Source organism: Bos taurus, chromosome 6, assembly GCF_002263795.3.
Source record: "Bos taurus isolate L1 Dominette 01449 registration number 42190680 breed Hereford chromosome 6, ARS-UCD2.0, whole genome shotgun sequence".
Classification (NCBI taxonomy): Eukaryota; Metazoa; Chordata; class Mammalia; order Artiodactyla; family Bovidae; genus Bos; species Bos taurus.
Genome location: NC_037333.1, coordinates 105,569,776 through 105,593,376, shown reverse-complemented (window position 1 = coordinate 105,593,376; position 23,601 = coordinate 105,569,776). Strand labels below are relative to the sequence as shown.

General features: G+C 42.2%; 1 protein-coding gene across 2 annotated transcripts in view; it reads left to right on the top strand.

The window, feature by feature from the left end:
- CLNK (cytokine dependent hematopoietic cell linker) overlaps positions 1 to 23,601 on the top strand; it is a 208,312-nt gene that overhangs the window by 150,616 nt on the left and 34,095 nt on the right. For both annotated transcript variants that reach the window (XM_002688459.6, XM_059887816.1), the window contains exons 11-14: positions 1,847 to 1,957; positions 9,531 to 9,558; positions 19,396 to 19,414; positions 21,601 to 21,682. In XM_002688459.6, the coding sequence (XP_002688505.2) occupies positions 1,847 to 1,957; positions 9,531 to 9,558; positions 19,396 to 19,414; positions 21,601 to 21,682 (240 nt within the window). The remainder of the gene's footprint in view (positions 1 to 1,846; positions 1,958 to 9,530; positions 9,559 to 19,395; positions 19,415 to 21,600; positions 21,683 to 23,601) is intronic.

The window sequence follows — 23,601 nt, the reverse complement described above, 5'->3', positions numbered from 1 at the left end:
GACATCTGACACTGAAAAACTAAAGAGTTGGTCAATGAACAAGAGTAAACAAGCCTCGTTCATCCATTTAATCATTCATTCATTCACAGTCATATAGTCAATATCCCTTCACCCATCCATCTTTAATGAACACCTTGCTTCCCTGCTTCCTGTTTCTTTCCCTTCATTTAGTACAGAAGTCTCTCCCTCCTCTAAGTACAGAAGTCTACCAGAGTCCTGGCACTGGGAAATGCCTTCAAGGGACCAATAATATATAAGTATATATTTATATAAGTACTTATGTCTTTATACATAAGTACATGTATTTTATATACATGATAATACATATATGTAGGGCTTCCCTGGTGGTTCAAATGGTAAAGAATCTTCCTGCAACACAAAAGACCTGGGTGAGACCCTTGGGTTGGGAAGATCCCCTGGAGAAGGGCATGGCAACCCACTCCAGGATTCTCGCCTGGAGAATCCATTGGACAGAGGAGCCTGGTGAACTTCAGTCCGTGGAGTCACAAAGATTCAGACAAAACTGAGTGACTAAGTATGCATATATATATATATATATATATATATATATATACACACACACACACACATGACGGGGGATGGAGAAACCAACAGATTTGATTTCTCAGGCCCTGAGTTGGCCACTCTGTTGTCCGACTTGGGCCCATGAGGACCTCCATCACAGCACTTCCTACCATGGTGGGCCACCTTCTCACCGCTCCTCTCTTTGTCCTCCCAGAGGGCAGCTTTTTGAGCCAAGGTCTGTGTCTTTTTCTCCCTCTGCGTCCCCAGCACCACCAACAGGGCCTGACCCACTCTGTGAATGAGTGAGGGCCTAGGGGAATAAACTGGTGAGCGATTGGCTATGGAACATTGTCCCATTTCGTTGGAGAAATTCAAAAGCTCAGGTCTTCCATTCTGGGGCAAATGAAAGCCTGCAATCACAGTTTCACCCCCCAGGCAGCCTAAAATGTCAACAGCTGGCATAGACCTGTGAAACCCTGTAGCAAATTACATCACACTCTGGAAAAAAAACAGAACCAGACCGAAGGGCAAGCTGCAGGGAGAGAGACTAAGACTCGTTAGAAGAATGAGTATTCTGACTTTTGAAGCTCCCTGTAAAGTAGTAAGCCATCCCCCAAACTGCCGTTTCCAACCCAAATCGGGGGACACAGAAGGCAGGGCTGTCTGAATTCTGGGTCTGAGGAGCCATCTGTATGGCAGAACTTCTCAGCTCCTCACTCTGACTCTTCTTTTTTTTTTAATTAATTAATTTATTTTAATTGGAGGCTAATTACTTTACAATATTGTAGTGGTTTTGCCATACATTCACATGAATCAGCCATGGGTGTACATGTGTTCCCCATCTTGAATCCCCTCCCACCTCCCTCCCCATCCCATCCCTCAGGGTCATCCCAGTACACCAGCTCTGAGCACCCTGTCTCATGAATCGAACCTGAACTGGCAGTCTATTTCACATATGGTAATATACATGTTTCAATGCTATTCTCTCAAATCATCCCACCCTCGCCTTCTCCCACAGAGTCCAAAAGTCTGTTCTTTACATCTATGTCTCTTTTGCTATCTCACATATAGGGTGATTGTTACCATCTTTCTGAATTCCATATAAATGCATTACTATATTGAATTGGTGTTTTTTCTTTCTGAGTTACTTCACTCTGTATAATAGCCTCCAGTTTCATCCACCTCATTAGAACTGATTCAAATGCATTCTTTTTAATGAGTGAGTAATATTCCATCATGTACACATACCACAGCTTTCTTATCCATTCATCTGCCGATTGACATCTAGGTTGCTTCCATGTCACTCTGACTTTTCACACAGGCCGCCGGTCAAGCCTCCAAAGAAGTACCAGCCCCTCCCCCCGGAGCCGCCGAGCAGCAGGCCACCATTCCCCCAGAGGCACACCTTCCCCGAAGCGCAGAAAGGGGCCAGGTGAGAGGCTTGCTGTTGCTGACAATGAGGTGACCAAGGTATGGGGGTGGGGGGGAAGGATGGCCACCTCTTGAAGTAGATTCCCCAGCCTGGTAGGGAGAGCCACCCCCACCTTTAGAGAAAGCATCTCAGAAGCCTGTAGTTTGACTCCTTCATGGAAAATACACTTTCTTTTTATGTCCTTCTTCCTTACATTGCAAAGAACAGGTTTTGGGGACCCAGCAGGATGGGGTTTGGATCCCAGTTGAGCCACTTCTGGCTGCAAAATTTCAGGAAGCTCTTAAATATCTCTGAATCCTGCATATTTATAAGAAGAAATTAACCATCCTCATGAGGTAGAATTGTGGTGAGGAGGTAACTTTTGTCAAGTTCTAGGGTAACATCTGTCACAGCATAGGAAAGAAGAAAGAACAATCACTTAAACAGCATCTCCTATCTGTACCTAACAGAATTAGACAACCATAACCCTATTTTGTGGAGAAGGCAATGGCCCCCTACTCCAGTACTCTTGCCTGGAAAATCCCATGGGTGGAGGAGCCTGGTAGGCTGCAATCCTTGGGGTTGCTAAGAGTCGGACACGACTGAGCAACTTCACTTTCACTTTTTCACTTTCATGCATTGGAGAAGGAAACGGCAACCCACTCCAGTGTTCTTGCCTGGAGAGTCCCAGGGGCAGGAGAGCCTGGTGGGCTGATGTCTATGGGGTCACACAGAGTCGGACACAACTGAAGTGACTTAGCAGCAGCAACCCTATTTTGGGGCTTCCGAAAGCAGCACTAGTGGTAAAGAATCCACCTGCCAATGCAGGAGACGCAAGAGACTCAGGTTCAATCCCTGGGTCAGGAAGATCCCCTGGAGGACGGCATGGCAACCCACTCCAGTATTCTTGCCTGGAGAATCCTGTGGACAGAGGAGCTTGGTGGGCCACAGTCCATGGGGTCGCAAAGAGTCAGACATGACTGAAGCAACTGAGCATACATGCCCACAGCCCAATAAAGTTTGGTTTTCTAAGGCTTGAAAAGGCCAAAGTACCCACCCCAGTAGAGGTACATAATAGATGCCTGGAAAAAGGGCTCCCTACCCACAGGGCACAAAATGTGACTAAGATTCAGAGAAGTTAGGTGTCTTGTTAAAGTTATAGGGTTGGTAAATGACTGTTGGTGCGGGGGTTGGGGGGGCGGGGGGGCAAAATATGCAAAGTCCATTGCAAGACATTGGGAATGCCACCAGAACTAAGAGAGCTTTGTCTTACTTCTTTTCTTTTCTTTTTATTGGAGTATAATTGATTTATAATATGTTGCTTTCAGGTGTACAGCAAAGTGAATCAGTTATTCATACACATATATGCACTCTTTTTTTGGATTCTTTTCCATATGGATCATTACAGAGTCACTGAGTAGAGGTCCCTGTACTATAGAGTAGATCCTCGTTAGTGAACTGTTTTGTATATAGCAGTGTGTATATGTCAGTCCCAGTCTCCCAGTTTATTCTTCCGCCTCTTTCCTCTCTGGTAATCATAAAATTGTGTTCTACATCTGTGGCTCTATTTCTGTTTTGTAAATAAGTTTATCTGTACCATCTTTTTAGATTCCACATATAAATGATATCATATGATATTTGTCCTTCTCTGAGTGATTTACTTCACTCAGAATGACAGTCTCTAGGTCCATCCATGTTAATAATGCTGCAAATGGCAATATTTCATTCCTTTTAATGGCTGAGTAATATCCCACTGTATATATGTACATCTTTATACATTCTTCTGTTGATGGGCATTTATGTTGCTTCCATGTTTTGGCTATTGTAAATAGTGCTACAATAAATATCAGGGTACTTGTATATTTTTGAATTATGGTTTTCTTTTCGTTTATGTCCAGGAGTTGTATTGCTGGATCTATTTTTAGATTTTTAAGGAACCTCCAGGCTCCATAGTGGTTGTACCAATTTACATTCCCACCAACGATATAGAAGGGTTCCCTTTTCTCCACCCCAACTTCAGCATTTATTGTTTGTAGATTTTTTGATTACAGCCATTCTGACTGGTGTGGGGTGATACCTTGTACTTTTAATTTGCATTTCTCTAATAATTAGTGACGTTGAGTATCTTTTCACATGCTTTTTGGCCATCCATATGTCTTCTTTGGAGAAATGTCTCTTTAGATCTTCTGCTCACTCTTTGGATTTTTTTTGTTGTTGTTATTGAGCTGCATGAGTTGTTTGTATGTTTTGGAGATTGGTCGCAAAGAGTCGGACACGACTGAGCGACTGAACTGAACTGAACTGAAAGTAATGAAAATAAAAACAAAAATAAACAAATGGGACCTAATTAAACTTAAAAGCTTTTGCACAGCAAAGGAAACCATAAACAAAATGAAAAGACAACCCACAGAATGAGAGAAAATATTTGCAAAAGAAATGACCAAGACCTTTGCTTTAGGAAGAGAGCTTTGCATTTATTTATAGCTGTGCCCAGCTATGTCATCAGATGGCCATTGCTAATGACCACGTGGGAAAGACCACGTGAGGCTGTTGTGAGGTTCACTTTATCTGAAAACAGAAGGAAGGCTGGAGATCTGAGTGTCTTTGGCCAGCTCGGGCTCTCTGCCTTCCTGACAGCTGCTCCCTGGGTCCCGTGGGCTGAATCACCCTCTGGAGCGACTGTGTTTACATCTGGGGATCAACTGCCCAGTGAAGGCAGCCAACAGCTGCAGCCCTTCCAGTTGGCCTTGCTCACCCCAGGTGGTGGGGTGGTCCCGGAGTCTGTGTTTCAGCCCCCCTTGGTCTCTGCTTGCTCTGCCCTTCTCTGCTGGGCATATTGTAGTCCGTGGGGTCGCAAAGAGTTGGACACTGAACAACAACAACAACAAACTTGGCTTCGCAAAACAATTGCTGAATTAGAGCCCTTCAGTTCAGGAAAATGCCATTTAGAGCACTCATTGACAGCCCGAAGCCAGGAGAGAACACTGATGTTTGGAGAATGTTGGTTAGACATTCTCAACCACTTGTGGGTCATCATTATGATTTTTACAATACCCATGTGCTTCATAGTTTTTGCTCAGCTCTTTTTTTAATTTATTTAAATAGATATATTTAAAAGGGAAACATAGCACTACCATAAGTAACCACAAAACAGTTTCTGAGCAAAACTTTCAGTCTGGAGGAGGTTTTTTTCTGTTAAAGGGGAAGAAAAATAAAGTTAGAGTGATGTTCAAGATATATGGGGTTTCCTGGTGGCTCAGATGGTAAAGAATCTGCCTGCAACACAGGAGACCTGGGTTCAATCCCTGGGTCAGTAAGATCCCCTGGAGGAGGGCATGGCAACCAACTCCAGTATTCTTACCTGGAGAATCCCATGGACAGAGGAGTCTGGCAGGCTACAGTCCATGGGGCTGCAAAGAGTCAGACACGACTGAGCAACAAACACTTTTAAGATATACTAACCACTGCGTGTAAACTCTCTCCTTGATATAATTAGAAAGATGAAAAAAAGAAAACTTTCCCACTCTGTATCCATTGTAATTTGAATGCCATGATACATGCACCAAATAAAAATCAGCCTGAGAAGTCAGGAACATAATCATTGCCTGCTGCAGCTCTAGCTACTCATGGGCCACTTTGGAGTCCTCAGCATTCTGCAAAAAGCAATGCTTCAATCCGCAGTTTTCTGATAAGGACACAGAACTGCAGACTGAGCTCTGAAATTTCCTTTAAGCTTCAGCCAACTCAGTGGCCCAAGGTGCAGGGTTCAGCCAAAATATAATTTACATAAAGTGTGTGCTATTTAAAAAAAATTTTACTTTTAATTAGAAGATAATTGCTTTGCAATGTTGTGTTGGTTTCTGCCACGTGAGTGCGACTGTGTTCGTCACTCACTTGTGTCCGACTCTTTGCAACTCCATGGGCTGTAGCCCACCCGGCTCCTCTGTCCATGGGATTCTTCAGGCAAGAATACTGGAGTTGCCGTTTCTTCCTCCAGAGGATCTTCCCAACTAGGGATCAAACCTGGGTCTCCCACATTGCAGGCAGATTCTTTACTGTCTGAGCCACCAGGGACAACATGAATCTATGTCCCTTCCTTCTTAAACCTCCCTCCCACCCTCTATTCCACCCCACCCCTCTAGATTTGTCACAGAGCCCTGGGTTGAGCACCCTGTGTTGAACACAGCAACTTCCCATGAGCTATCTATTTTACACAAGGTAATGCTTATGTTTCAGTGCTACTCTCTCAATCCGTCCCACCCTCTCCTTCCATCACTGTGTCCACAAGTTTGATCTCTATGTCTGTGTCTCAATTCCTGCCCTGCGAATAGGTTCATCAGTACTGTTTTTCTAGATTCCATATACATGCTTTAATATGCGACTCTTATAAGTCTCTTCTGACTTTCTTCACTCTGTATAATGACAGATGAATGGATAAAGAAGTTGTAGTGCATATATACAATGGAAGTGTGTGATATTTTTATCAACAACGCACTCATTTGCCTAACTATGGTTTTCCCTCTTCAACCTTGCTGACACCATATCAGCTCAGGCCATCTTAGTATGTATGTTCTGATGATTTGGGAGATGGAAAAAAATCCTTATACATGTTGAGAAACCGTAAAGAGAGAGAAAGTATGGATTATAAAGAAGGTACGCAAATTCACATTCATGAATGGAAACTATTTTAAAGTCTGAACTTTATTATTGTTATAGTTTTACAATATAGATATATAATGATAGGTATAATGATATAATCTATCATTATAGATATTGCCTTTGAGGAAAACTGGGTTATGGGCACATGGGATGTTTCTGTATGATTTCCTACCACTGTGGGAGAACTACAATTATGTCAGAATGAAAAGTTTAAGTTAAGGAGGGTGTGACTGTTAAAAGTGTTAAAAGTGTCTTGTAAGGTGTTCTTCTTCTCCAAATGGCTTTCACATGTATTATTTCATGAGAACCTTAACCAACCCTTTTCATTTCTGTCGGCATTTACCCATTTCACAGATGGGAAAATGAAGCTTCAGAGAGGAAACTTTACTTATTGAGTGTGATGGAGCTCAAGGATAACAGAGCAAAGACTCAAATCCAATTCATTTGAAACTAAGCCAGAAACTAAGAGAGGTTCAGGAAGGGCTATTTTTACATTAAAAATAGTGTTATCCTCAAATACACAACGAGCACCAGTTATGCACAGGAAAGAGTGTGCAAAACTTTTATTGTGCAGTCAAGGACCACGTTTTATTTATTGACCATCTCCAGCAGCCAATCATGGGACAGTTTATGAGTGGAAAGATGCCCTCAGAGAGGCAGGTTGGGGCTAGAGGGGGAGGCCAGAGTACCCACCCTCACTCCTCCATTCTGTCACTTTGTGGGTCTCTCTGTCTTCATAAATCTCATTGAAAGGACCCCCTGAAAGCCCAATACCTTCATTTCACATGTGAGGGGGGCAACCAACTCGTGGGGGTCTTGTCACCACAGGTATTTCAATGCCCAAGGACATTTGTTGCTCCGAGAGAGGACATCTTACTTCCTAAGTGGATTCTCACTTAAAAATCCAGGTTTTGAAAGTTACCAGTTTCAAAGGCCAATTTTCCCGAAGTCTTAAATTTCCATCTATAAATATGTGCTACACTACGTTGCTTCAGTCGTATCCAGCTCTATGCGACCCCATGGACTGAAGCCCGCCAGCCTCCCCTGTCCATGGGATTTTCCAGGCAAGAATACTGGAGTGGGTTACTATTTCCTTCTCCATCTATAAATATATTGCTCCATTTACAAATGGAATGCTTTTATCTAAACAGAAAGACAATCCTTCTGCCTGTCACATTACATAGGTTAAAACATAAGACCTTGAGGAACTCAGTTAAATATCCTTAAATTTTTGAAACGTCTTTATTCGCTTCATGTAATTGATTTTTTAAGTACTTCAAATGCTGACAGGGCAGGTTTAAACCCTAACAAGCCAAACTTTTAACATTTCATTTTTATAAATCTAATAAAGTGAATGTATAATTATAGAAAAATTCAAGTTCTCTTAAACAGTTGGAATGGTTTAGAAAAGAAGTTGAACATAGCTTGACTCGTATTAACTTAAAATCACAAGTCTAAAAGCAATTACCCATTTTAAATTGAAGCCACATGGCCAATCTGTCCGTATTTCTAAGATGCCAGAGTTTCTTAAACATTAAAAACACCGAGATTGGCCTCATTTTAACCCCAAACAAATTAATACTTTGGGTGTCTGTTCTACTTTATTACTTCTATTCATATCTCTTTATCTTCCACTTGCCCTGCTAAGAGGGAGAGGCAGGGTACGGATGCATTATCTCAGATGGGCTGATGAAACAGGTTAAAAAAACACGGGACCTCGGCATCCTCGCTTCTTGCTTGGAGACCTAAGACCAGGGTATAGCTTCTGAGTGCCGTATGCTGCTGGCACCGTCTTTGCTGATACAGATAGACCTGTACCACCCTAGCTCCACAGCCTTAAACTGGGATTGGTGTCGCAGCCTTCATCTCTCAATGTCTCTTCTGTTCCAGTCTTCTCACAAACAGAGGTAGACAGAGGTACATATCACCCTATCTCCCTTCATAGCCGCAGCTTCTGGCTTTGCCCACATTCTCACAATAGTGCCCACTGGATGCCCAACATTTTCCTTTTTATCTCCAGCAATGCTCACAATGAGGCTTCCCAGGTGGCTCACTGGTGAAGAATCTGCCTGCAGATGCAGGTGACCTGGGTTCCACCCTGGGGTTGGGAAGATCCCCTGGAGAAGGAAATGGCTACCCACTCCAGTATTCTTCCCTGGGAAATCCCACAGAGAGAGGAGCCTGGTGCGCTGCACTCCATGGGGTGGCAAAGAGTTGGACACAGCTGAGCGACTAAACAATAACAACAATTTTCACAATAAGCCTCTAGGATAAGTATCCTTGTGGCCACTTTCAGATGAGAAAAAATGAGGTTTAGAGAGGCTAATGAACTCAACTATTAATATAAATGAAAGGTTTGGAGTTTCTTCTGAGACCATCCGATGGTCCAAAGTCCACTTTATCAAAGTCCCTGTCGAATTCTTGATCATTCAGTTTCATGTTCTTTCTTGTCTCAGATCTCCTCTCATCATCAGCATCCTTTTTCTCACACAGGCCTTCCTGGGTCCTGCTGTACCACAGCTTCACACCTAAAATTCTTTATACTGCCTCAAAGTTTAAAAAAAAAAAGGGGGGGGGAGTTTTAAAATCAAGGTAATAATAGCAGGTCCTTCTGTGCTAATGAAATTTGACATGGAAAACCAAATGTCAGTAGAAATGATGATGTTATTTAAATTCTTCTAAAATGAGAGGCAAGTTTATTCATGTCCTTTCTGTCACCACCTTTTATATTGGCTCGTAACTTCTTTTGCTTAGAAAATTATGAGAAAAATAACCTGGCTTTAATTTTATAGAACAGTGATAAATATCACACTGGACTATGGGCTATTAATTTGGCAATGAAAATGTAATCAAAGACCTTTAAGGGCTCAGAATGATTTTATTTTGATCATTATGAACTGTATTTTATGTAACATCATATTTCTTTCCCTTGCAGACAGATAAGCTTAAAGAATTTAAGTGAGGTAAGTAGCAATTCTGTCCTGCTGCTGCTGCTAAGTCGCTCCAGTCGTGTCCGACTCTGTGAGACCCCATAGACGGAAGCCCACCAGGCTCCCCTGTCCCTGGGATTCTCCAGGCAAGAACCCTGGAGTGGGTTGCCATTTCCTTCTCCAATGCATGAAAGTGAAAAGAGAAAGGGAAGTCGCTCAGTCGTGTCCGACTCTTAGCGACCCAATGGACTATAGCCTACCAGGCTCCTCCATCCCTGGGATTTTCCAAGCAAGAGTACTGGAGTGGGGTGCCATTGCCTTCTCCGAATTCTGTCCTAGGAAACAAAAAAGGGAATTTTTTGCATTAACTGTCTGTGATGGGCAAGATGCTTAATTATCATAACAGCTATGCTCAATATGTATTAATAGCCTATTTTTTTTAATTGTTTTTGATTGGAGGCTGCAGTCCATGGGGTCACAAAGAGCCAGACATGACTGAGTGACTGAACTGAATTGAATTGCTTTACAATGTTGTACGGGTTTCTTCAATGTAAACAATGGAAACTAGCTGTGAATATACATATATCCCCTCCCTCTTGAGCTTCGCTGCCTTCCCAGATCCAATCCCACCCTCTAGGTGGTCACAGAGCACCAGCGGAGCTTCCTGAGCTATATAACAACTTCGCACTAGTTGTCTGTTTTACACAATTATCAGATCAGATCAGTCGCTCAGTCGTGTCCGACTCTTTGTGACCCCATGAATCACAGCACACCAGGCCTCCCTGTCCAACACCAACTCCCGGAGTTCACTGAGACTCATGTCCATCAAGTCAGTGATGTCATCCAGCCATTTCATCCTCTGTCTTCCCCTTCCCCTCCTGCCCCCAATCCCTCCCAGCATCAGAGTCTTTTCCAATGAGTCAACTCTTCGCATGAGGTGGCCAAAGTACTGGAGTTTCAGCTTTAGTATCATTCCTTCCAAAGAACTCCCAGGGCTGATCTCCTTCAGAATGGACTGGTTGGATCTCCTTGCAGTCCAAGGGACTCTCAAGAGTCTTCTCCAACACCACAGTTCAAAAGCATCAATTCTTTGGCACTCAGCCTTCTTCACAGTCCAACTCTCACATCCACACACGACCACACGAAAAACCATAGCCTTGACTAGACGAACCTTTGTTGGCAAAGTAATGTCTCTGCTTTTGAATATGCTATCTAGGTTGGTCATAACTTTCCTTCCAAGGAGTAAGCGTCTTTTAATTTCATGGCTGCAGTCACCATCTGCAGTGATTTTGGAGCCCAGAAAAATAAAGTCTGACACTGTTTCCACTGTTTCCCATCTATTTCCCATGAAGTGATGGGACCGGATGCCATGATCTTCATTTTCTGAATGTTGAGCTTTAAGCCAACTTTTTCACTCTCCACTTTCACTTTCATCAAGAGGCTTTTTAGTTCCTCTTCACTTTTTGCCATAAGGGTGGTGTCATCTGCATATCTGAGGTTACTGATATTTCTCCCGGCAATCTTGATTCCAGCTTGAGCTTCTTCCAGTCCAGCATTTCTCATGATGTACTCTGCATATAAGTTAAATAAACAGGGTGACAATATACAGCCTTGACGAACTCCTTTTCCTATTTGGAACCAGTCTGTTATTCCATGTCCAGTTCTAACTGTTGCTTCCTGATCTGCATACAAATTTCTCAAGAGGCAGATCAGGTGGTCTGGTATTCCCATCTCTTTCAGAATTTTCCAGTTTATTGTGATCCACACAGTCAAAGGCTTTGGCATAGTCAATAAAGCAGAAATAGATGTTTTTCTGGAACTCTCTTGCTTCTTCCATGATCCAGCGGATGTCGGCAATTTGATCTCTGGTTCCTCTGCCTTTTCTAAAACCAGCTTGAACATCAGGAAATTCACGGTTCACATATTGCTAAAGCCTGGCTTGGAGAATTTTGAGCATTACTTTACTAGTGTGTGAGATGAGTGCAATTGTGTGGCAGTTTGAGCATTCTTTGGCATTACCTTTCTTTGGGATTGGAATGAAAACTGATCTTTTCCAGTCCTGTGGCCACTGCTGAGTTTTCCAAATTTGCTGGCATATTGAGTGCAGCACTTTCACAGCATCATCTTTTAGGATTTGGAATAGCTCAACTAGAATTCCATCACTCCCACTAGCTTTGTTCGTAGTGATGCTTTCTAAGGCCCTCTTGACTTCACATTCCAGGATGTCTGGCTCTAGGTGAGTGATCACACCATCGTGATTATCTGGGTCATGAAGATCTTTTTTGTATAGTTCCTCTGTGTATTCTTGCCATCTCTTCTTAATATCTTTTGCTTCTGTTAGGTCCATACCATTTCTGTCCTTTATCGAGCTCATCTTTGCATGAAATGTTCCTTTGGTATCTCTGATTTTCATGAAGAGATCCCTAGTCTTTCCCATTCTGTTGTTTTCCTCTATTTCTTTGCATTGATCGTTGAAGAAGGCTTTCTTATCTCTTCTTGCTATTCTTTGGAACTCTGCATTCAGATGTTTATATCTTTCCTTTTCTCCTTTGCTTTTCACTTCTCTTCTTTTCACAGCTATTTGTAAGGCTGTGAATATATACACAATTATAATGTACCCTATTTTAAAGGTGATAAAACTAAAGCAAAACAAGGTGAGCCTGAGATTTTAAATGAAATTCTTATTTGCCACCACATTCAGTGTTTATTGGGAGACATGAGGTCTCCACCAATGACTTCCATTCTTCAGCATTTCAGAAGTAACTGTTGGAAATTGTGATACAATTTCCTGGTTATTAGTTGCTCACAAGAAAGACAGGAGTGCAAAGAGGAGTACATAGGAAATACAGAGTCGCACAGACCTGATTTAGAATCCTACTCTGCCACCAACGACTTTGTGAACTTAAGCAAACTCTCCTGCCCTCACCCCACTCCTGTTCTGTTCTGTTTTCCCAACCAAAAAATAGAGACAGGTATCCTCAACTTGGCAAAGTTGATGTGACAAGAGGAAGTTATCTTAGAGTCCCTTAGATGTTGACTTCTTTAAGCCCCAAAGAAGAAGGTCTTTAAGCCCGTGGTAGGCCCTCATTTCACCCCCACTGGCCTCCTAAGGGATTTGGTTCTTATCTTAATATTTGACCTATGCTTTTACATATAGAACTTGGAGGTTGATCCCCTTCTTTCGTTCTTTTGATGTCGAAAACTTGGCCTCCATGCACTGAGGCTGAATGGAACCTCAGAGACGGAGTTTTGGGTGAAGCAGAAAGGAATAGCTTTATTGCTTTGCCAGGCAAAGGCTGTCACAACGGGTTCCTGCCCCCGAAAGCTGTGTGTCCCAACAATAGAGGATATGGTGAGGAGTTCTTTATAGCAATAGTTCAAGGGTGAGGTTGCTGATAAGATTAGGGTGTGTGCAGGGCCTGCACTCTTCTAATCTGGCTCCAAGTGGTCTCCTGATGAGTTTCTACGGTTCCTGAGGTCATCAAACTGTGACCTCTCTCTGGAATGAAGAATTGTATCAGGTAGTTAACATTTTCATTTATTGGGGGTTTTAGTAGTACTTCAGAAGACCATCCCCAAGAAAAAGAAATGCAAAAAGGCAAAATGGTTGTCTGAGGAGGCCTTACAAGCAGCCATGAAAAGAAGAGAAGTGAAAGGCAAAGGAGAAAAGGAAAGATATACCCATTTGAATGCAGAGTTCCAGAGAATAGCAAGGAGAGATAAGAAAGCCTTCCGCAGTGATCATTGCAAAGAAATAGAGGAGAATAATAGAATGGGAAAGACTAGACAGCTATTCAAGAAAATCAGAGATATCAAGAGAAAATTTCATGCAAAGATAGGCTCAATAAAGGACAGAAATGGACCTAACAGCAGCAGAAGATATTAAGAAGAGGTGGCAAGAATACACAGAAGAACTGTACAAAAAAGATCTTCACAACCCAGATAATCACAATGGTGTGATCCCTCAACTAGAACCAGACATCCTGGAATGCGAAGTCAAGTGGGCCTTAGAAAGCATCACTACAAACAAAGCTAGTGGAGGTGATGGAATTCCAGTTGAGCTATTTCAAATCCTAAAAGATGAGGCTGTGAAAGTGCTGCACTCAATATGCCAGCAAATTTGGAAAAGTCACCAGTGGCCACAGGACTGGAAAAGTTCAGTTTTCATTCCAATCCCAAAGAAAGGCAATGCCAAAGAATGCTCAAACTACCGCACAATTGCACTCATCTCACACGCTAGTAAAGTAATGCTCAAAATTCTCCAAGCCAGTCTTCAACAGTATGTGAACCGTGAACTTTCAGATGTTCAAGCTGGTTTTAGAAAAGGCAGAGGAACAAGAGATCAAATAGCCAACATCTGTTGGATCATCAAAAAAGAAAGAGAGTTCCAGAAAAACATCTACTTCTGCTTTATATACTATGCCAAAGCCTTTGACTGTGGATCACAGCAAACTGTGGAAAATTCTTAAAGAGAAGGGAATACCAGACCACCAGACCTGCCTTCTGAGAAATCTGTATGCAGGGTAGGAAGCAACAGTTAGAACTGGACATAGAACAACAGACTGGTTCCAAATAGGAAGAGGAGTACATCAAGGCTGTATATTGTCACCCTGCTTATTTAACTTATATGCAGAGTACATCACGAGGAACGCTGGGCTGGAAGCACAAGCTGGAATCAAGATTGTCGGGAGAAATATCAATAATCTCAGATATGCAGATGACACCACACTTACAGAAGAAAGCAAAGAAGAACTAAAGAGCCTCTTGATGAAAGTGAAAGAGGAGAGTGAAAAAGTTAGCTTAAAACTCAACATTCAGAAAACTAAGATCATGGCATCTGGTCCCATCACTTCATGGCAAATAGATGGGAAATCAGTGGAAACAGGGACAGACTTTATTTTGGGAGCCCCAAAATCACTGCAGATGGTAACTGCAGCCATGAAGTTAAAAGATGCTTGCTCCTTGGAAGAAAAGTTATGACCAACGTAGACAGCTTATTAAAAAGCAGAGACATTACTTTGCCTACAAAGGTCCATCTAGTCAAAGCTATGGTTTTTCTAGTAGCCATGTATGGATGTGAGAGCTGAACTATAAAGAAAGCTGAGCACTGAAGAATTGATGCTTTTGAACTGTGGTGTTGAAGACTCTTGAGAGTTGCTTGGACTGCAAGGAGATCCAACCAGTCCATCATAAAGGAAATCATTTCTTTACTATGAAAGGACTGAATATTCATTGGAAGGACTGATGCTGAAGCTGAAACTCCAATACTTTGGCCACCTGATGCGAAGAACTGACTCATTTGAAAAGACCCAGATGCTGGGAAAGATTGAAGGTGGGAGGAGAAGGGGATGACAGAAGATGAGATGGTTGGATGGCATCACCGACTCAATAGGCATGAGTTTGGGTAAACTCCGGGAGTTGGTGATGGACAGGGACTCCTGGAGTGCTGCAGTCCATGGAGTTGCAAAGAGCAGGACAGGACTGAGCGGCTGAAATGATACTGATATAGAAGAGCTCAAAGATATTGTTATGCTTATCTCTTGAGGCAGAACCAGGACTCTGCCCCAGTACTGCACTACTGTTTCTTGGCTGTTCCTCCTTTGTCTCTGCATCCCCTCCCTTCCCTGATTAGCAACTATTTGAGTCTGCCATTTAGGACTCAGGGAAAGTCATGGAGTCCGGAGTCTGTTCCCTATAAAAATGAGGAACAGGGTTCACAGAAAGGCTCTGTCCCCGGGAGCCCCACAGGTCCTGCTCAGTTTTATTCTCTCTCTGTTTCTTTCTCCTTTCTTCCTTCTTTCTTTCCTTCCTTTCTTCCTTTCTCTCTAGTATTATGAGAATGTTAGAATTGAGTCACATTTCTAGCTTGCCCCTCAAGCAAGATAGTTATGACCTCCAATCCATAAGACAAGAATGTCAAGGAGGCTAACACATGACTGCTGCATGAGGGGTTATATTCAAGACTCCACCCAGGTTATCCTCTTTTGCAAGTTGTTGGACTTTCCAAGTGCCACCAGGAAGGAGAAAGTAGGGGTGGTCCTCTGCAGCTGAAGGAATTTACACATCTGAAGGGACTTCACCCCTTTCTTCCTGCAGATCAGCTAATGTGTCCCAAGTAGGCTGTCACTCAAGATGACCATTATTCACTGCTCAGTATGAAAGGACAATAGGCCCACCAATCATGAACAAGAAGGAAATGGGAATGTCTGCCTTGGACAGCAGGGATCCTGCAGGACAGTTTGTTTTTCTCGCAACTTTCATTGGCATTCTGCTGGAAATTGATAACATCTAAAGAACAACAAGGGCTAGTGGAAGAACACATTTTTCTTCCTTATCTCTTGCCAAGACACTTCCTCATTGCTCTTGCCAAAACATTGCCTCATTGTTTGGACTGAGAGTCAAGGTCATTTCTCTATTCCAAAAACCCATCTCACAGGACACATGCCATGCTTGTGTGCATGTTAAATTCTTGTTTAAATTACATCTTGAGGACCAGAATTCATTCCAGCAGAAGCGATGTGCCACCTGCCACCACCTCCCTCCAAAAAAAAACAACTAAGAGAAAAAAAGAGGGCTTCCCTGATGGCTCAGACAGTAAAGAATCTGGCTGCATTGCAGGAGACCAGTGTTTCATCCCTGAGCCAGGAAGATCCCCTGGAGAAGGAAATGGAAACCCACTCCAGTATTCTTGCCTGGAGGATTCCATGGACAGAGGAGCCTGGCTGTTGCAAAGGTTGCAATGGACAGAGGAATCTATGGGGTTGCAAAGAGTCAGACATGACTGAATGACTAACACATACACATTAGAGAAAAAGAAGCCTCAGAAAAGTGGCAAGAATTGCCAGCTGGCAGAAAGATGGAGCCAGTGCTGAAGCCTGAAGTCTCAATCTACCTCCATGTCCATAGTTCTGCCCTAGGAAATACGCGACTCGCCTGAAATGAAATAGTGAAAAAAAAGAAGAAAGAAACAGATGAAAGGATGGGATGAGAAGGTGGGAAATGAAAAAGAAGGCATTACAATTTAACTTGAATATGTTAATTTTCTAACAAAAAAATCTAGATTTCACTCTACCTTTTTCTATTTATTTATTTTTTATTTTTATTTTTTTTACTTTTTGCAATCCTCTTTAATGTCTGGCTGAACAGAGACAGCTGGATTCTTTTTTTTTCTTAACTTTATTTAATATTGGAGTATAGTTGACTATAGGGCTTCCCTTGTGGCTCAGCTGGTAAAGAATACACCTGCAATGCTGGAGACCTGAGTTCAAACCCTGGGTGGGGAAGATCTCCTGAAGAAGGCAAAGGCTACCCACTCCAGTATTCTGGCCTGGAGAATTCCATGGACTGTATAGTCCATGGGGTTGCAAAGAGTCAGCCATGACTGAGCAACTTTCACTTCATAGCTGACTTACAATATTGTGTTAGTTGCAGGTGTACAGTAAAGTGATTCAGTTATCCATACACATGCATCTGTTCTTTCTCAGATCCTTTTCCCATATAGGTTATTACAGAATATTGAGTAGAGTTCACGGGGCTATACAATAGGTCCTTAATGATTATCTATCTCATATAGTCTAGTACTTCCCCACCACCACCTTTGCCCTTTGGTCACCATAAGTTTGTGTTCTATGTCTGTGAATGTGTTTCTGTTTTGTAAATAAGTTCATTTGTATCATTTTTTTTTTATATTCCACATATAAGTGATATTATTAATATATTATATTTGGACCTAGAGATTATTATATTAAGTGAAGTCAGAGTAAAGCAAATCTCTCTCCACTTTTCTAATTGTATTTGATTTTAAATTCAGAGCCCTCAGGCAAAAAGTTGGCTGGGTTTCAATTAAATAAAAACAAGAGCGCTCTCAGACAGATGGCTTCTCAGCTGTATTTACAGCAAGGCTTTCCCTCTCCTTTGACAAGCCTGAGAACCACAGCACAAAAGATTGTGCACTTTGAACTGCCTGGTTCAAAGTCTTGGAGAGGACTCAGTGTGGAGACTTTCAGACCACTCATGAGAATCGATTCATTCATTACCCTATTTATGTAGCCTATTGTTGTCGCTGTTCAGTGGCTCAGTCGTCCAGCTCTTTGTGACCCCATGGACTGCAGCACACCAGGCTTCCCTGTCCTTCACCATCTCCCGGAGCTTGCTCAAACTCATGTCCACTGAGCTGGTGATGGCATCCAACCATCTCATCCTCGGTCATCCCCTTCTCCTTCTCTGCTGTCCACTTCTCCTCCTGCCTTCAGTCTATAGTTTTGCCTTGATTTGCTGTCCATGAGGAAATGTATGTCCTCTTTTCAGAATCCTAGGGGATGCCAAGTTCCTTAAGGTAAAAAGGCTTGTCTGTTGGCCAGCCTTAGACAAGACATACAATGCCTCTCTGAGATATTTGTTGATACAGGTTTCTTGTCTATGAAGCCACTGTGAGTCAGGAGACCTGGGCTCCAGAGGCTGCTCAGTGACAAGATAATTCTGGGACTCTGGGCAAATGGCACCACCTCCTTGGACCTCATCTGGAATCTACTGGCTTTAACTTTTCACGGACCTCGGACCACTTTGAAAATTTGATGTAAAGTATGATAAACCTTTCCCACCCCAGAGAAAAATGCATGTATTTACAGAAGAAAAAAAATTTGAGTTTTAATTTCAGAAGGTTCATGAACCCCACTAGGCCATTCAAGAACCTCTTCCATCCCCCAGGTTAAGAAGCTCTTGTCCAAATGATACTTGTAGACCTCAACTGCTGTAATGCATGAAATGGACTTTAGAGAATTATTTGCAGTTATGTAAATACTTCAACAAATACTGTACTTCTTGGAAGGCATTTTAATTCTTCAAGAGTGTAATAGGACTTCAGGATGCAATCCAAAAAAGCACATAGACTTTCATAATGAAGAACGATCAGGAATGCACTATTAAGGAATCAAAGAAAAAGAAAATGTTTGGAAAGAAAAATTGTTGCATTAAAAATAATATTGTGAATATTTTCATGCTCATCTTTAAAAATAAAAATTCCAAAGCAGGTATAAAAAAAATTAACTGAATGGCAACCCACTCCAGTACTCTTGCCTAGAAAATCCCATGGACGGAGGAGCATTGTAGGCTACAGTCCATGGGGTCGCAAAAAGTCAGATACAACTGACCAACTCTACTTCAGCACTTAAACACAAACTCTATTAAAATTTTATCATCTCTCTTAAAATCCTGTTTTCTGTAATACAACCATACACACACACACACACACACATACACACACACACACACACTGCTTTTAAATATATCATAAGCCTCATTTTTATCCTTAAGTTTTTATGTAACTTTGAGACATTGATAAAATATAATTTTATGTCATACTGTATATAAATAATTGCAATGAATTTCTAATTTTGCAATAGTGAATATAGCACCAAAATTTATTTAATATTTCCCACTTAGAGGGTTATATAAATTGTTTCCAGTGTTTTTATAAGTAATGACATACTGGACATCTTTATACATGGAACTTGATCCAGATTTCAGGTTGTTGTCTTAGAAAAAGAAACTTATCAATGGAATTATTGGGATAAGAATTAGAGTATTTCTAAGGCTCCTAATAGCTATGGTTAAATTGGTTTCAAAAATAGTCAAAGCAATTTATAGTCCCATTAGCAGACTGTATATTTGCCTATTACTTCAGAGTATAAAACAAAGAATATAAAATTTTTATTTTTTCCTAGTATTTGGGAGGCATATTCACAGATTTTTAAAAATCTATGCTAACAGAAATGTTGCCCAAATTCTACTAACCAATACACACAGAGTATAATATAAAATTCTAGATCATTAAGAGTCACTCAATAATATTCTCTTTTTAATTCAATACAGGTCCTTGGAACAGAGAAAGGTGAACTGTTTATATTTGTTTTCTTATTCTAACACTATTAGGCTAAGTCCTATTTCCAGGTTAATAGCATTAGTCTTTTTTTAAAAAAAGGATTGCTTATTTCAGGCCTTAGGCACGTGTGTGTGTGCATGATGACATGATCCAGATGGATTCAGGACCTCAGAGTCTATTCAAGAGTCCTGTGATCTAAACAGCATGATTTAAATTGGGCATGGGGTGGAATTCTTTCTTCAGCTACAGGCTAGTGACAAGGAGGCACGCTGTCACCCCCTGACATTTTGGAAGGATATTGCTAGCCTGCTGCTCCACAGAAGCTCTGGGTGTCTCCATCCTTGATGTCAGTCACTCACACACATGTCAGCCCTAGTGCGTGCACATGTACACATGTATTCACACTGCTGGTGTCACTATTGTGGAAGCATGGAATTCAGTACTCACTCGCTAGCTGGGAGGATGCTAATCTGGTGATACCTTCATGCCCACCTTTGAGATACTGTTCACCATTCACTTAGAATGATGAGTTATGTCCAAAGCCGAAGGGCCTGAACTATGGCCCAATGAGTTAACACAGCCAGCCTGTGTCAAAAACAGTTTGACAAACCAACATTGGGTTAAGATTTCAGAGACTCACCACCAGCTGTTTTGTTTTGGACAACTTGCATTGCTTCTGTGAGTCCCAAGTCTTCTCATTTTATATTGAGGAAGTTACACTTGAGTGGGTCCTAACCAAGAGTTTCTGATGGAGGAGTAGGGGTCTGTTGGGAATGCTAAATAATTTTAAAACCTAAAGGAAACTGTGCCTGTTTCCTCAATAAAGCTCAGCATTCTAACTGAAACGTTCAGGAGCTGTTGCCTCAGGCTTCAGTGATTTATCAACGCGCAATGTGACATTGGCCAACTCACGGGGGTAGCTGTTGATGACCTGAAATGATTTTATGGGATGTGTGACTAGTGGACCAGTCACTGACTCCAATCACATTTTTAGTAATTATGGTCCTTCAATCAAAGGTGTCCAGTTTGTGATCAACCTTGGACACAGCACAGAGGAACAACCAAAATTAAGACATGTCAATGTTTATGCTTCCTTAACTTTATTACTTACAACTGCAACTAGAAGAGTGTTTTATGGGCTTTCCTATCATTGTTTTATTATATGACCTTGGTAATTCTGGATGGCTGGTTAAAATCCATCCAGGATTAAAAGGAAATAAAAAGTGATAATACCAATGAAGCAAAAGTCACTCAGTAATGTCTGACTCTTTGCAACCTCATGAACTATACAGTCCACAGAATTCTCCAGGCCAGAATACTGGAGTGGGTAGCCTTTCCCTTCTCCAGGGGATCTTCCCAACCCAGGGTTCAAACCCAGGTCTCTCGCATTGCAGGTGGATTCTTTACCAGCTGAGCCACAAGGAAAGCCCAAGAATACTGGAGTGGGTAACCCATCCCTTCTCCAGTGGATCTTCCTGACCCAAGAATGGAACCGGGGTCTCCTGCATTACAGGCAGATTCTTTATCAACTGAGCTATCAGGGAAGCCCAGTAATACAAATGACATATGTAATTACTAAATAAGTCTGGGTCCTATGGTTGGCACAACTTTTCAAAACTTGAAGATCAAAGAGGAATAACTGAGAAAATGCATGTCTGGTGGGAACCAGGCAGGAACAACTGGTCTACACCAGAATCCTGGGAGCTCTCCTGCCTTATCACAGGAGAGACAGGAGAATTCAGGTGTGCATGGGCAAGCATCCAGCACCCCCATAACCTACATTTCTCTAAACGGTTCTTAAGTTCAACATGTTTGCTTATGTTTCTATGTAAAATTTCATCTAAATGCAGAATTCAACTTCAACCCACTTCCACTTCAAGCCTGTCCAATACCAAATGCCTTCTAATGCAATATTCTATATTTGGTGGAAGTTTAAGAATGAGTTCTAGATTTAATATTTTTGACAATATTGACTATTCAACATTAAAGCAATTTTTATAGCCTCAAGGACAAGCTACTCCCCGGACCCAGGGTTTTGCAGAATATATGGGTTACAGTTTCCACTAACCACCAACTGCTCACTCTTAACAATAGAGATTACTTGGATGAAATTACAGCCATTTCAAAAGACCTCTAATGGCCCCTAATCATTTTGCTTTTACAACCTGACCAAATTCTGTGATGCCTTTACACAGTTCCTTATCACCAGATGAAGCCTGAAGCACCTCATCTGCCACAAAACCAAAGTCCTCAAGAGATTCCTCTTGCCGTTGCCAGGTAAGGAGCCAGGAATCCCTGGCTGGGTCCCAGCGTGGGGTCAGCCCTGTGTTGCCTGGGATAACGACTCACGGGGTCTCCTGAAAAAGACTCTCTGGCCTTCAATAATGAAGCCCAGTGACAAGGTCCCAAGGAAGCCAGTGAATCATAGTTGTTGTTGAAGTTAATAGGATTTAAACTGGCCATGGGGTAGAAGTCTTTTTTCAGCTACAGGTATTGTTCTTCTTGACTTTATAAGTGACTGATTGTGCGTTAGAGACAATATTTGAAGAAACGGGTATTCACTAGGCAGGATTAACTGGAATGGCAGCTAATCAACCTGGGAAGAAAAGTTGACATTTCTAACCAGTCTCAGCGGATGACTGCACAGAAGCTGACACTCACTTTGGAACAGCACTTTATAAATGAGCAGGGGTTGAAAATGCCATTATCTGAGTAAATACTTGCCTGATTAGGTTATTGTGACAACTGTCATCCCAACAGAAAAGTCGACGAGGCTAATAAGGCTGGTGATTCATTGGCTGAGGTCACATTAGTAGTAGCTTCCTTAACATCCCCAGTCTCTAAAATTAGTGCTACCAGGCCCTCCTGTCCGCAGTCTGGCCAGTGGCTCCAGCTCCGTCCAGGCCACTCTCCACTACTGCCAACAAAGGACATTTAAAGTGCTACTCCTCTTCCTACAACACTTCCCCACCACGCCTCACATTTCCCTCTCTCTGCCATCTCCCTATTTGGGAAACTTCTCTTTGTTCAGCAGACCCCAGCTCAAAGCCACCCTGAATCCAGGAAGTAGTTCTTCTCCATTCCCCAGAGGGAATACATGAGGCCCAGGGAGGCTGAGTCCCTTACTGCTGAAATCAAGTCCAGCTCCACTCTTCAGGAACCCATCACATCTACATGCAGAAGTGGAAGTGGATTGAAGTTGAATTTTACACTGATTCAAATCAGTGTAGATGCGATGGGTTCCTGAAGAGTGGAGCTGGACTTGGTTTCAGCAGTAAGGGACTCAGCCTCCCTGGGCCTCATGTATTCCCTCTGGGGAATGCGGAAGAACGAACAAACCATGTGGCCTTGGGCATCACCTCTCATCTTCCATGTGAAGTTGAGAGCAGGGCCAGACCTATTCAACATGCCCACGCGCCCACTACCCACCAGCTCCCAATGCCATTGCCAGGCCCTGTATGTCAGGGGCATGGTCTCCACCCTCCATTCCCTTCCCCGCCATCACTTTTGTGTGCTGTTTCACACCTTTGGTGACTTTGTTCTCACTCTTTGGTGTGTGGGCATTAGTTCTACAGCTTCATTCTCTTATTAGACTATTTTCTGTTTAAGGCCCAATCTGACACAAAACCCTTGCCCATACAACACATAGATACCCTTTCTAATGTACTCGTCTAAAAGGAAACCAAAAAATCATCATATTATAGTCAAAAGAGCATGAGATTTCAGTTGGACCCACATCTGCATTAGTTGTTGTTTAATGTGGCTTGGCTTCTTCTGTGTGTTTGTGTGAACAACATCTCCTGATTTGAGGGGCTTCCCTCATAGCTTGGTAAAGAATCTGCCTGCAATTTGGAGACTTGGGTTCGATTCCTGGGTAGGGAAGATCCCCTGGAGAAGGAAATGGCAACCCACTCAAGTATTCTTTGAATCCCATGGACAGAGGAGTCTGGCGGGCTACAGTTCTACAGTCCATGGGGTTGCAAGAGTCAGACATGCTTGAGTGACTTTCATTCACTTACTCACTCCTGATTTTTCTTTCTCTCTTAACTGACTGCATCTTCTAAGTCTCCTTTTTCCCAAACTGACCTCTAAATATTGGTATTCCTCAGATCTTTCTGAGGACCTTTTTCCTCTTGGTAAGAGTATAGGCAGTTAATCCATCCTCATGGTGTCAAATGTCAACTCTATATTGATCA